The 15,057-nt window shown below is 41.5% G+C and overlaps 1 protein-coding gene across 2 annotated transcripts in view; it reads right to left on the bottom strand.

Moving 5' to 3' along the window:
• TRPM6 (transient receptor potential cation channel subfamily M member 6) overlaps nt 1–15,057 on the bottom strand; it is a 292,688-nt gene that overhangs the window by 131,398 nt on the left and 146,233 nt on the right. For both annotated transcript variants that reach the window (XM_077249032.1, XM_077249033.1), the window contains exons 21-23: nt 6,414–6,665; nt 5,135–5,309; nt 4,898–5,012 (exon numbers count right to left, since the gene is read on the bottom strand). In XM_077249032.1, the coding sequence (XP_077105147.1) occupies nt 4,898–5,012; nt 5,135–5,309; nt 6,414–6,665 (542 nt within the window). The remainder of the gene's footprint in view (nt 1–4,897; nt 5,013–5,134; nt 5,310–6,413; nt 6,666–15,057) is intronic.

Genomic DNA, 15,057 nt, shown 5'->3' with positions numbered 1-15,057 from the left:
TTTTTTGTTTCTTTGTTTTGATGTTTTGCCCAGAGAGCCATGTTTACTTCCCCAGCTTGGTTTATGCTGCTACAAAAAAAACAAGCGTTTTCTTAAAGAGACAGTGTTCCAGTTAGACAGCCGAGTGAGCCGCTCTACCACACCATGTACAATGACAGACAATACTACGCATGATCCTGTGGTTTGACACATTTCTGATTTCTGCTACAAAAAGGTGTATTATTAGACAGACTTACAGCACTGTGCATTTTCTGTTCTGCTTACATTCACCTTCTGCTAACAACCAGATTTTTTGTTTTTCTTTCCACAGGATAAAGGATAGTCTGATATGCATTGTTTTACCATTATCATCTGATTACTTATTATCATCTGATTACTCACCTACTGTATTCTCACCCATCCCTTGTAGATTGTGAGCCTTCGCGGGCAGGGTCCTCTCTCCTACTGTACCAGTTATGACTTGTATTGTTCAAGATTATTGTACTTGTTTTTATTATGTATACCCCTCCTCACTTGTAAAGCGCCATGGAATAAATGGCGCTATAACAATAAATAATAATAATAATTACTTAATATCTGGAAAGGATTTTATGTCCAATATGCTTATTTCTGCTGTGTCTCAATGTTGACATGAGGCATATTTTAACTCATTTTTTATATTTCTCTAATTATCCTGTGTTGTAATTAAATGGAGTTTATGTCTATTCTACGTATGGATACAGACACTCCCTTTTCCCAGACTTGACCTGGGTTTTTGTGTATTTATATTGTGTACGGAGTGTGACCTGGTCAAGGTCTGATGGACCAATATGAATGTAGCATTACAAGCAAACCTCTACTATACTAATATTGCATCAGAACGCTTATTAATGGGCATCTGTCAGTAGGATCAACCTTCCTAAGACGTCATAGGAAGCTGAATACAATAATACCTTGATATCTGTGATCCAATGCCTTGTTCCACAGAAATCCATGTTTTCCTTATTTGTAAATGAGCTGTTCAGGGCTATGGACCGTACATAGACCTTCATGAGAATCTGACTCCAGAGATTATCTGACATAAAAGGGTCCTCTGCCTTCAACACAGTCAATCACTCCCTCCTACTACAAAACCTCTCGTCCCTTGGCATTAAAGATCTTGCCCTTTCCCAGATATTCTCATTTAGAGAGTCTCCCATTCCTATACTACCTCCTCATCCCACACTTACTCTCTCGGTGTCCCTCAAGGCTCTGTCCTGGGACCCCGATTCTTTTTCATTTATACCTTTGCCCTGTGATGACTTTCCCCTTTCCAATCCTAGACGTACCTACACCTCCTCCTGTTTGCTACGCTCTCTGGCGATGAGCCTGAAACTTTTACGGCACATGTCAGCTGATTTCATTAGCTGGCATGCGCCCCTATAAGCCGCGGGTGGATCGTCAACATGTTACATGCCGCTGTCAATCTCTAACAGTAGCATTTAACATGCTCGTGCTGTAAGCGCATCACTAATCCCGCCCATCGGTGCCCGTGTCACATGACCGCGGGTCTCCGATGGGTTGGCATGAAAACCTGGGGTCTGCAGGAGACTTCTATGGTTGTCATTGCCAGATAGCTATGAGCGGCGCCTAGCGGTCAACGCTCATAACAAGTGAGCATTTCTGCTACACAGAGCAGGGCTTCAGCACAAACGATCGGAAGATCGCAGCTTCGAGTCTCCCATGGAGACTATTGAAGTCAGTTTAAAATGAAAAAATATATATTTTAAAAAAATTCGCCCCATTCAAGATAAAACAGTAAAAAAATACACATTTGGAATCGCTGCATTCAGAAACACCCAATCTATAAAAATAATGAATCCGATCGGTGAACTGCGTAACAAAAAAATCAAAACGCCAGAATTACGTTTTTTGGCAGCCACAACATCGCATTAAAATACAATAAGTGGAAATTAAAATATTGCATCTACACCAATATGGCATTAATAAAAACATCAGCTCGGGACACAAAAATAAGCCATCACCAAGCCCCAAGAAAACTGGAGACGCTATGGGTCTTGGAAAATGGCGACCTTTATTTTTGGAGAAACTTCAGATTTTTTTTCACCACTTAAATAAAAAAAGAACCTATACATGTTTGGTATCCTTATACACCCATTCCATTAAGTAAAACCATGTACACCTGTTACTTGACATGATTGGTTTACATTCATTACAAAAAAAATTTGTGAGAGATATCCCTCACAAACTTATTTTGTGTGGATAAGGAGGCGATAATCTGAGTAGGCGTCGTGATTTCTGGTAGGCTGTCTCACATTTGATTTTGATTTGATTTTGTAATGAATGTAAACCAATCATGTCAAGTAACAGGTGTACATGGTTTTACTTAATGGAATGGGTGTATAAGGATGTTTTTATGTATTGTTCATATGCCTATGACTAAGAACTTTGTTCGAAACGCGTCAGGCGCTGAAGATTTTATGAAGAGACGCCTGGTGCTGGAACTTTTTCCTTTCCTTTTTGCTGTTGCTATTGAGTGGTATCCAGCCTCTTGTTCCTGGCACCTGTGTTCATTTGGATTCCGGTGAGGCACCACTAATCCCTTTCCCTGTCCCTGTATGATGTTGGACATGTTTTGTATCTATGAACTCGTAATGACCTGGAGAACCATAATAGCAGGTCAGAGTTAGCATTTTGTGAACATGGTAAAAAAAAAACAACTATTGTGGAATTGTACTTTTTTTTATAATTTCACCGCACTTTGATTTTTTTCCCGTTTTCCAGTACATATGTTAAAACCAATGATGTTGTTCAAAAGTACAACAAGCCCTCACATGGCCATATTGACGGAAAAATAAAGATATGGCTCTGGGAAGAAGGGGAGGAAAAATGGAGACGCAAAAATGGAAAAATCCAAGCTGGTGAAGGGGTTAAAGTCCCACTTATATGCTGATAACACTCAAATCTATCTCCCTGGCCCAGATGTTGCCGTCCAGAATCCCAGAGTGTCTATCAGTCATATCCTCCTCCTCATCACCTTTTCTAAACCTCAATATGAACAAAACCCAACCCATCATCTTTCCTGTATCTCTCAATAAACGATATCACGCTTTCACCTCTCTCACATGTCCGCTGCCTCAGTGTAACCCTTGACTCTTCTGTGTCCTTCTAAAAACACATCCAAGGCCTTACCACTAGTGATGAGCGAGTGTACTCGTTGTTCAGGTTTTCCCCGAGCACGCTCGGGTGACCTCCGAGTATTTGTTAGTGTTCGGAGATTTAGTTTTCATCACGGCAGCTGAATGATTTACATCTGTTAGCCAGGCTGAGTACATGTGACGGTTGCCTGGTTGCTAGGTAATCCCCACATGTAATCAAGCTGGCTAATAGCTGTAAATCATGCTGCTGAGGCAATGAAAACTAAATCTCCGAGCAGTCATAAATACTCAGAGACCACCCGAGCGTGCTCAGGAAAACCCGAGCAACGAGTACACTCGCTCATCACTACTTACCACTTCTAATGCAAAAATTAATTCTATCGTGAATTAACTGTAATGTTAACAGGTGCCCTCATCATCTCCTGCCTCAACTACTGCAATATCCTTCTCTGTGGCCTCCAAACTAACACTCACACTCCTCCAGTTCATCCTTAATTCTGATGCCCAATTAATCCACCTCTTTCTTTGCCACTCATCTGCATCTCTTTTTCTAATCCCTTCACTGCCTTCCAAAGAATTACAGTGCCTTGAAAAAAGTATTTATACCCTGTGTATTTTTCCACATTTTTTCACGCTGCACCCTCAAACCTAAATGTTTTTTTATTTGGATTTTATGTGATATACCACCATAAAGTAGCAAGTATTAGTGAAGTGTAAGGAAATTATACATAATTTTCTAAATACGGTATTTAAAAACAATTCTGAAAATTGTGACGTGCATTTGTATTCAGACCCCCTGAGTCAATACTTTATAGGATCATTTTTCCCTGCAATTACTTCTGCAAGTCTTTTGGATATGTCTCTACCAGATTTGCCCATTCTTCTTTGCAAATTAGCTCTAGCTCAGTGACATTGGATGGAGGCATCTGTGAACATCAATTTTCAAGTCTTGCCACAGATTCTCAATGGGATTTATGTCTGGACTATGAATGACCATTCAAACACATAATTCAAGAACATGCTTTGAATTTATATTCCATTGTAGCTCTGGCAGTATGTTTAGGGCGATTGTCCTGCTGGAAGGTGAACCTGTGCCCCAGTCGTAAGTACTTTTGCAGTCTAACAGGTTTTCCTCCAGGATTGCCATGTATTTAGCTTGAACCATATTCCCCATCAACTCTAACCAGGTCCCCTGTCCCTGCTGAAGAAAAGCATCCCTGCAGCATGATGATGCCACCAAGTTTGATGGTGGGAATTGTATTTTCAGGATGATGTGCATTGTTAGTTTTCTGCCACAACACATACTTTGCATTTAGCCAAAAAATTCCGACTACATGGCATGCGGAAGAAGGTGCTATTGGTCAGATGAGACCAAAGTAGAACTACTTGGACAAAATGCAAAGCACTTTCGCTGCAGATTGAAGCTTGCTCTGTAGGTCTTTGCCCCTGGCAATGACAATGTCATGGTAGAGGAGCACAAACTATAAAGCTGCACTGAGGCCCAATAGGCAAGGCAGATCACTACAACCCTTAAAGCAACAGCTCCCTACTATCTGTTAGGTTGCATATAAATGAATTTCATAATTATTTATATAGGGACATATTATATGGGGCACTCTATGATGTATTAAAAAGCAAAGGGTCCATATACTGCTCTTGCACAAGGGCACTCAGCTGCCTGTGTCCACCCCTAGTGGAGCCTCTTACTTATATACATTTGCCATCTTGCACAATACTTTCACATACCCAGTGGTACCTACTTAAAAAAAGCAATTAGCAGGTTGACCATGATGATGTACTGAATAAAAAGGTAGACAGCTTGCAGAAATGGGGTGATGAATGAACCAGGGGGGCAATCTGGATCTTCTTCACATGCTGAAAGGAGACATTAAACAGAAAGTCAACAAAAATGTGCAAAATATATACATGAAGGATAGAATGAAGCTATAATCTCTGTGCACCAACTATTAAGCAATGTTACCAGCATTTTGCCTCACCATCTATTTCACCAGCATAGACTTCACCAAACATCATCCAGTATGGCTGAAATACAATATCACGAGCCAGTGTCCAGGAAGGTGGCTCTGATGGAGAAAGAATCGCTTTCCGAGCCACACCAAAGGCCAGCAGAACAATAGCCATTATAATTACAATGCCAAACATGTTTGATGTCTGGGGGAAAAAAAAGCAAAATACAGTTTAGCAGGATGGTAAGATAGATTAATTGGTAGATATCTAAATTGCTAAATAGAAAATTTGTTAAAACGCATATATCAAGCTAAAGAGGATGGTGCTGGGCAGGGAAAAAACCCTCAAGAAGCAGAGGCTCAGGAAGTGCTCTGTGACACCCAGAGCCCTTAATGCCAGCTTTCCATATGAATGAAATGCCGATTTCTCAGGAATGCAGCAACAGACTGAAAGCGAAAGCAATCGGCTCCTTTGTATTTTCTAAGACCTGCATGCCCATAAATGTGGTGGAGGGGGGTTAATGCTACTGACAGATCAAAGCACTGTACATTTACATAGTGGCCATATTCTATTACTATTTCAGCAGAACAGTTAACCATACAGTCCATACAGTGATATAACAACAAAATAAAAATATTTTTCATTATCCCATCATTTCTAGTTCTAGTCCAGCTATGACTTTTCTTGCACCACTAAGGATGGTAGGAAAAAAAAAGAGTTCATAGTCAGTGGCTCACCGCAGCGTATTTTGACAGGCAGCAATGGAGTGAATTGAAGGGGTTGCTTATTTTTTGCACTTAGGCCAAATAATTGCCAACTACCTGCCTGTTCTCCCCGATGCCAAATTCTGATGCCTCAGAGCAATCACAGACTGCTCTTACAGGCACTTCTGCTGCTTTCTTTGACTTCATGTCAAGAGAGCAGCTCTTCCACTTCCGCTCTGCCCTGTCAACAGGGCGTCACTGCTAAAGTCTGGCTGAATGACAGGTGCTCTCCCCCCACAGTTAAACAGTAGTGTGCTAGTTGTCAATCAGTATGACATTGGCACAGATGTCTGGTCAACAGAGCAAAGCAGAAGATAAGAAGCTGCTCTATCAAAGTGAAGTCATAGAATCGTCGGCAGGAGCGGCCAGTGTCTCCTCTGACCTGTCAGAGATAATTGCCAGGCACAACAGGCATGTAGTTGTCCTGCAAGTAACTTCTTAACCCCATAGCAAAAAAATAAGACCTGGAAAACCCTTTTAAGAACTAGATCAAATTTTAAGGAATGAAAAATAAACTTTTTTTTTAAATTTTTTTCACTCTTACCATCTTGCCAATCATCGTGATATAAGGACCAGCTTGCTGGTTCACAGCAAAGAAATCCAGCAGTCGTGTATACCAAAAAATGATGTCCAGGCAGTAAATGATTCTCCCCGCTGTTTGCAGAGGAGGATCAGCCCAGCGCAGGGCAAAACCAACCACAAATAAAATAATCGCTATCGAGTCTGTCACATTCCAGTATTCATTCAGCCAGACCTTGACTTTCTGAGTCAATTTTCCAGGTTCCGACATAAAAACCTAATAGAAAAAAAATTAAAGATAAAAAAAGAGAATATTGTTAGTACTTTCATGGAAAGATATGTAAAGCAAATATTAAAAAAAAAAAAACCTTAGTCCTAGAAAATGAACCATGTGTATTAACCCCTTCATATCTAGGACTCATCCTTGCTTTTGTGTCCAGGTAATATCTATTGGAATTATACCTTTATAATATATCATCATTTCTTAGTCTACTCTTTGCCATTTTATGTCGTAAAACTTGAATTGGATACTTAAATTGATAAGATGACAACCAGCATGGCTCTATTTAATTGCGAATGCCAACTCGGATCTAAGGGGTAACGTTTCCCCTTGTGGAGAGTGCTAGTGTAAGGAGACTTATAGGCCATGCAATGTTCCTCTGGAAAAATTAAATATGCAAATTGCCTCTTCGGGGAGGAAGAGAACTTGAAATCTAGTGCCACCTATTGGAAGTAACAATCCTAAAAATTAATATTGACCCTTCAACAAGCTTTGCCACATGACTTAGGATAAAAGCCAAAGCAGAATCTCAATTTGCAAACAAGGTGTTTCAGGGAGTTGCCCCCCCATCAGTGCAAAGCATGAGACCTGATTAGGCGGTATGAGAGGCTTCTGAATGGGATCTAAGGGGTGACATTTATCTTTGTGGAGAGTGACATACCTGGCATGCATGCAAGTGTAAGGAGTCTTACAAGCCATGCAATGTGAAAGGATTGCTACTTCCAATAGGTTTCACTAAAGTTTAAGACTTCTTCCTCTCTAAAGAGGCATTTTTGATATTTAATTCCAACTTGAAATCTGAAAAAAAGATTAAGGGAATGCCTAGAGTCCCTATCATTTTTTTTTCCTCGGTGATGGGTACAAGCTGACATATAGTATGTAGAAGATTGGCAGGGTTAGTGTCCAGAGATCTCCACCGATCACTCAAAAAGTAGCTATGCAGAGCGTTGCTCAGCAGACAGAAGCTCTGAGGGTGTGAATGGAGCGATGTACTCGATAGGAAGTCTATGTGCCAATACACACATTGGAGTCATACATCAGATCTTAATTAAAGACTGAAATTAAAAATCTTTGCAGATCCGGATGTCTGCACCAAGTGTAGGGGCTGATGAACTGTTTCAGCTCTTAGGGGCATTCAGGGCCCAGGAGGTTAGATTCCTACATGATAATATGGGATAGCCAGTCACAGAGGACCCTGGGATTTACCTTCTGTTTACTGACCCAAAACAGTACTAAGTGACCTCAGACAGTCTGTTTTCAATTGAATCCTTGTTCATTGCTCAGAAGCGTGTGGTGAGGCATTGGTGTCTCATAGAACACCCACCATTGCTGAATGGACATCAGATGTAAATCTATCTCCTTGCTTTTCAGAAAAATAATTTATATATCCCGGAGCTGCAACGATATGCATACTAAAATATGGGCTACAGTCGTCCCAGACTGCCCATGTATATAATACATAGGGTGCACTAAAACATATGGAATAAATAATAAACTAAAGTGAATACAAGGGTGCTACATTATGTATGAAAACAACAATACAGGAACAAGAGAAAGGGCCAAAACATGAGTGATGTGCACACCCAATTATGTATAAAAGCATGTCTTTATTAAACACCAAGAGACAAACAAACCATATATGATAAAAAAAAAATATAAAAACACATACAAGAAAACACCCCTGAACCTGAAATAGACAAGGCAACCATGAGATGCATAATCTATGATGTGTGGAAGAAGAACACAACCTCTATTACCAATCCCACTGACCCTCTTAAAGTGCAAGATGCCAAGGACAAAAGAGAATCTCCTGGGAAAGTCAAGATATTCGGAGATATAGTAAGTATAGCCTATGCTGCCCAGTTTAAAAAAAGCACAAGGCCGGTAGAATCATACATCAAACAAACACTGACAACTCGTGAGCATGAAAGACAAGGTGCATGGTATGTATGCAAGAAACGTCGGTGAGGAAAGACCATGCAGAGGGTCTGTAGAGGTATACAGAATCCCAGCTAAATGGACTGCCAAATGAACATGAACCTGACACCAACTCATGTGTGCTCATGAAAAAGAAAAAGGTATCATGGTAGGTAGTTAGCAAGGATAACAGGTGTGAGGATGAGCCTTGACTGCCTAACGTCTGCATTTCGGATAACAGGGGTGTGAGGATGAGCCCCGACTGCCTAGCGTCTGCATTTCGACTAACAGGGGTGTGAGGACAAGCCCTGATGGCCTAGCATCTGCATTTCCGATAACAGAGGTGTGAGGATGAGCCTCAACTGTCAAGCACCTGCATTTCGAATAACAGGGGTGTGAGGATGAGCCCCGACTGCCTAGCATCTGCATTTCGGATAACAGGGGTGTGAGGATGAGTCCCGACTGCCAAGCATTGGCATTTCAAATAACAGGGGTGTAAGGATTAGCCCCGACAGTTAGTGTCTGCATTTTGGATAACAGGGGTGTGAGGATGAGCCCTGACAACCTAGCGTCTGCATTTTGGATAACAGGGGTGTGAGGATGAGCCCTGACAGCCTGGGGTCTGCATTTCGGATAACAGGGGTGTGAGGATGAGCCCTGACGGCCTAGCGTCTGCATTTTGGATAATAGGGGGGTGAGGATGAGCCCTGACTGACATTCTGTGTCACCTTAAGCCCATTTCCATTGTCAGTGGAATCTGACAGCCATACAGTAGAAGAAGTCGTTTTTCTTGTGTTATTGTTGGATTTGTTTGTACTTTTAGCATCTTCATCTTCGCATAGGATTGTCTCATTCATGTACTGTACTGTGATGTGTAATTTCTGAATACATAGTTTTAAAAAAAATCTTTCCAAATATACAGCTCTGGCAAAAATTTAGAGACCACTGCAAAATGTTCAGTTTGTCTGATTTTTCTCTTTATAGGTATATTTTTGAGTAAAATGTAAATTGTTCTTTCATTCTATAAACTTCTGACAACATGTCTCTGAATTTCCAAGAAATAAATTTTGTATTTTTTTTCTGAAAAGGAGAGATGGTCAAAAAAAACAACAACAACAACCCAGTGCGTTCAGACCTCAAATAATGCAAAGAAAACAAGTTCATAATGATTTAGAAACAACAATACTAATGTTTTAACTCAGGAAGAGTTCAGAAATCAATATTTTGGGGAATAACCATGATTTTTAATCACAGTTTTCATGCCTCTTGGCATGCTTTCCGCCAGTCTTTCATACTGCTTTTGGTTGACCTTATGCCACTCCTGGTATAAAAATTTAAGAAGTTCTTCTTTGTTTGATGGCTTGTGACTATCCATCTTCCTCTTGATTACATTCCAGAGGTTTTCAATGGGGTTCAGGTCTGGAGATTGGGCTGCCCATGACAGGGTTTTAATGTGTTGGGCTCTTAATTATTGCCAGAGCTGTATATTGTTGAACAAATATGCCTGCCATGAGGAAAGAGGCATAGCAAATCAGAAAAACTATACTACACTTCTAATTGGAGATATTTGCTAATATTATTATACCTACTACATCTTGGGATCCTGGAGATGGGAATACTCCTTTAAATCTGTTCATATTAGCACTAAATTCAGACTATCTTTGCTATTATAAAGGCATTCATAGTTCACCGTTTATTTACTGTGTGACCCCAATGACTACACACATTGTAAACATGATGAGGCCCTAAAGGGATATTTCAGCTTCACTGAACACCTGGGAGGTTCTGGAACATGACGTGCATAATACAACAATGCGATCCCAGTGATAAGAATGGAGTAATTACCAAGTGTGCACCAGCAGCCCATACAAAGTACCTGATATGATCACCCACGAACACCTCTGCATAATCACAGGTCACACATTTTCTATCAATTACAAGCACATTCAAAGTTTAATAACACAAAAAAATTTCTGGAAAACATAAATCATGCATCGGAATATGATGGACAATATCCGGCGTGCAACAACATGCAGCGCCTCTTACCGGCAGATCCTGTTCTTAGAGCCAAACCTTACTAGATCTTACTTCTAATTTACGTGAAAACTTTCTAATAAAATGTGGATAGTGCCTTGTAGTCCATGCTAATTTTATTGAATTTACAAGCTGCAGGGATTTGCATCTTAATATTAGGGTCCTACTAGTAAAATTAAGAAAAGTCGCTACCTCCTCCCATTACTCCCATAGAATATGCAATTTTATGGCTGTTATGTCACACCAAGCATGATCACATTGGATGCCTATGGCATACTAGAAATCTTTTCAGACCGGAGTTCGATCGGTTAATAAAACTTAAACCGATCGGGTAGTCACGACAGGAGCTCTCTAAACAAACAGCTTTACAAATATAAATATTCTAGAATAAATGTTATATTTTATATGCAGAGAGAACAGCTACGTATAACACTTTTGCAAAATTTTCATCTCAGTTGAGTGTTTATGTGTTTTAATGGGGAGAGGGCAAAAATAAACAAAACTATTCAGGACAGTTCTGTCAGCAGCTTATGTCCTAGATAACAAAATGGTCAGGTATTTAAATTAAAATCATAGTTACTTACCGATAACGGTATTTCTCTGATCCCATGATGGCACCACGGAGAGAGGGATCTGCCCTCAGGGACAGGAAACCTACAGGTGAAAAAGGCAGTACCTCTCTCCCACATCAGTTGGTTTACAGAGCCTTTACAGAACTTCAGCTGTAACTTAAACGGTTAAACTAAACAAAAATATTTTAATTTTAAGCTTATAAAAGGCACCGCGTGACTAAATATTAATAATTAATCCTAGTGTGCACACCCACACGTGAAGGGAGGGAATGTACGGGTGCCGTCATGGGATCAGAGAAATAATGTTATCGATAAGTAACTACGATTTTCTCTTTCCCCCCATGACGGCACCATGGAGAGAATTTCATAGAATGTACATTAGGGAGGGGACCACTGCCTCCAGAACCCTTCTGCCAAAGGTGAGGTCTGAAGAAGAGGTCAAGTCTAGCCGGTAATGATTAAAGAATGTAAATGGGTCTTGATCTACTCGAGGCTTTAATAAACCTCATTACTCAGCGATTTCCCACTAAGTCGCAGTTGTAAAGGGCTCCTAATGCTACTACTTGAACTTTAAGTGTGTCCAACCCTTTCTGAAGGAACTCTAGCACTTCTTTGATTGGAATCTCCCCGGATAAAATGGCACCTGAGACTGACAAAAATCTCCTCCAAACCTTCCCGTACGCCCTAGTAGTCACAGGTTTCCTAGTTGAAAGAAGAGTAAAAACTAGTTTTGAAGAGAATCCCTTCTTAATCAAAAGCTCCCTTTCAAATTCCAGGCCATCATATGTAAGTTTTTTATTTGCGGATGATTCATCGGCCCCTGAGACAGAAGGTTCGGAATGTCTGGGAGAGCCCAAGTGTCTGTTATGGACATTATCCGTAGCCACGAAAACCATGCTCTTTTCGGCCAAAAGGGGGCTATCATAATTACCCTTGCTCTGTAGTCCCGAATCTTCCTCAACACTAAGGGAATTAACGCTATTGGGGGAAAGGCATAGGCTAGATGAAATTCCCAGGGAATTGAAAAGGCATCTAGAGTTACTGGGCTTCCCCATGGGTCGCTTGAACCTTCACAAGGCGCGAGTTTTCCGGTTTAGACTGTTTGCGAACAAGTCTATTCCCGGGGTGGAAACCCCCTGCTTCAATTCCCACTCCCCTTGCCTCAGCTGTGTTTGGCTTAGAAAATCTGCGACTCAATTTTCTGTGCCCCTGATATGAAGGGCCGATAATTGGATTGGACTCTGCTGACAGCAGGATGGATCTCGTTACTTCCATCAATGCCCGAGACCTGGTGTCCCCCTGGTGATTCAAATATGCTACCACCACCTTGTTGTCTGAGAGCACTCTTACGTGATGGGATTGGAAGGAGTCTAGAAAGTGGTTGACAGCACATTTCACTGCCAGGAGTTCTTTCATATTTTAGGAGACGAGTTTTTGCTCTTCCGACCAAGGACCTTGAGCAATCTGATTGTCTAGATGAGCCCCCCAGCCCTAGGGGCTCGCATCTGTGGTCAGTGTTATAGATATTGGCCATATCCAAGGGACACCCCTTGCTAGGTTGCCCAGATCCACCCACCAAGCTAGGGAACGTATTGTTTTTGAGGAAATTTGTAAGTGCTTTTCTAAATCTCCGCATAAGCGAGACTCTGCTTTTAGTATCTCCCATTGAAGATCCCTGGTATGACTTTGGGCCCATTGGACCGCTGGAATACAGGCTGTCATTGATCCTAGTATGGACATTGCTTTGCGCAAGGTGATGACCGGGGATCCCCTCAGTTGTGCTACTAGTTGTGTCATGTTCGAAATTTCCCTCCCGGGAGATGGCATTCTTGTCGGATTGAGTCTATAGTTATCCCTAAGTACTGTTGTAGATGGGTTGGGGTGATTCTAGACTTTGCTAGGTTCAACATCGAACCTAGATTTGTCAGGGATGTCATCACTTTGTCCAACTGTTGACTGCAATGGAGAGAGGACTTGCCAATTACCAGGAGGTCGTCCAGATATGGAACTATTAGTATATTTTGCTCTCTTATATGAGCCATGACCTCCGCCATTAGTTTTGTAAAAAACCCCAGGGCTATGGCTAGGCCAAAGGGGAGGGCTCTGAATTGGTAATGTTTTAACTCCCCTTGCATTATTACCACCACCCTGAGGAATCTTTGGTGATCTAAATGGATGGGCACATGGTAATATGCGTCCTTTAAATCGATGACAGTCATGAAACAAGACGGATAATGTTTTCTCACACATGTTTTTATTGTCTCCATTTTGAAACTTTCTGTCACCAAGAATTTGTTCAGTTTTTTCAAATTTATGATTGTCCTGTAAGTTCCATCCGGTTTGTCTGGAGAAACAGAGGGAGTAAAACCCTGTGTCTTTCTCCCCCTGTGGGACTTCCTGCAGGACGTTCTTTGTAAAAAAGACTCTATTTCTTTCTGGAGGGCTAGCTGTTCGGCCCCTACTTTCCTTTGCGGGGTTATGACAAAGTGATGGGATGGGAGTGTGGAATTTTAGCTTTAGCCCTGTTCTTATTATGTTTAATATCCATACGCTCCATGATATTTTTTCCCAGGCTGGAAGAAAGTAGGTTAACCTCCCTCCCACCTGGGGCACACCTTCATTTTGGTTGTTTTTTGTTGTCGGGTTTGTTGAGCATGAAGCCTTTACCCTTAAATCTTTTGTCTTCCCATCCCTCTTTTGATTTTTCGGGGGCTTCCTGCGTATAAATCTTCTGCCCCGAAAGGGCCGTCTATAGGACTGGTTGGGAAACCCCGGAAAGGCCTTTTTCTTATCCCCTGCCTTTTCAAGAATGTCGTCTAGGGTTGGCCCAAATAAGAATTCCCCTTCACAGGGAATGGAGCATAGCTTGGCTTTTCTTTGTAGGTCTCCCGGCCAGCTCTAGAGCCATAAAGCCCTTCTTGCCGCATTCGAAAAAGAGGCAGACCTTGCCGCCGAGCCTAACTGAGTCTATAGAGGCGTCTGCTAGGAACTCAGCTGCTCCTTTCATTATTGAGACCGAGTCCAAAATTGATTCTCTTGGAGATTTATGTTTTAATTGTGACTCTAATTGGTCTAGCCACACCATTAAGGCTCTGGCAGTGCACATAGCGGCTATGGCTGGTTTCAATCCTCCTCCGGCAGCCTCCCAAGAGCCTTTTAAAAATACCTCAGCCTTTTTGTCCATGAGGTCCTTCAGGGTCCCCATGTCTTCAAAAGGCAAGGCAAATTTTTTAGATGCTTTTGCAATAGCAACATCTAATTTTGGCGCTTTTCCCCAGAAAGAACAGACAGGATTATCGAAGGGGTATTTTCTCTTTGGGGTTAAGAGGACTTTTTTATCTGGCCTTTTCTATTCCTTTTTTTGTTAAAGATTGTATTTTCTCGTTTAATAGAAACGCTCTCTGTTTCCTTTGCTCTAGGCCACCAAACATTAAGTCTTGTGCCTTTTTTTGGGCCGAGACTCTACCAGCCCCATTGTTGCTCTAACTGCCTTTACTAAGGCATCTGTTTCTTCAATAGGGAAGCAATTGTGACCCCCCCCTCCGAGGATGAAGAGGATGAGGGTGAAGAGAGTTAACTGTTTGAACTGGAACGGTTGCCATCTTCCTCACTGGGACTCACTTTCAGGGATCCATGCCTGGATTTACATTTTCTTTTTGATCTTTTAACCCCTTTGAGCGAGTCTTCCACCTGGGTTTTGATCAGCTCTTTTAAGTCAGATGCAAATCTTGGGGACTCTGCACATATGATATTTTCTATTAACGCAGTACAGAGCTTTTTCACCCACGTAGTGGGTAGCTCCACAGAACAGATGGCACATACTCTGTGCCTGGTTTTTGCAGTACACTTCTTTCCCTAAGAAGACA

The sequence above is a fragment of the Ranitomeya variabilis genome, chromosome 1 (assembly GCF_051348905.1).
Source record: "Ranitomeya variabilis isolate aRanVar5 chromosome 1, aRanVar5.hap1, whole genome shotgun sequence".
NCBI classification, from domain to species: Eukaryota; Metazoa; Chordata; class Amphibia; order Anura; family Dendrobatidae; genus Ranitomeya; species Ranitomeya variabilis.
Note: the sequence above shows the minus strand (reverse complement) of the source record. Positions and strands in the feature narration are given on the sequence as shown.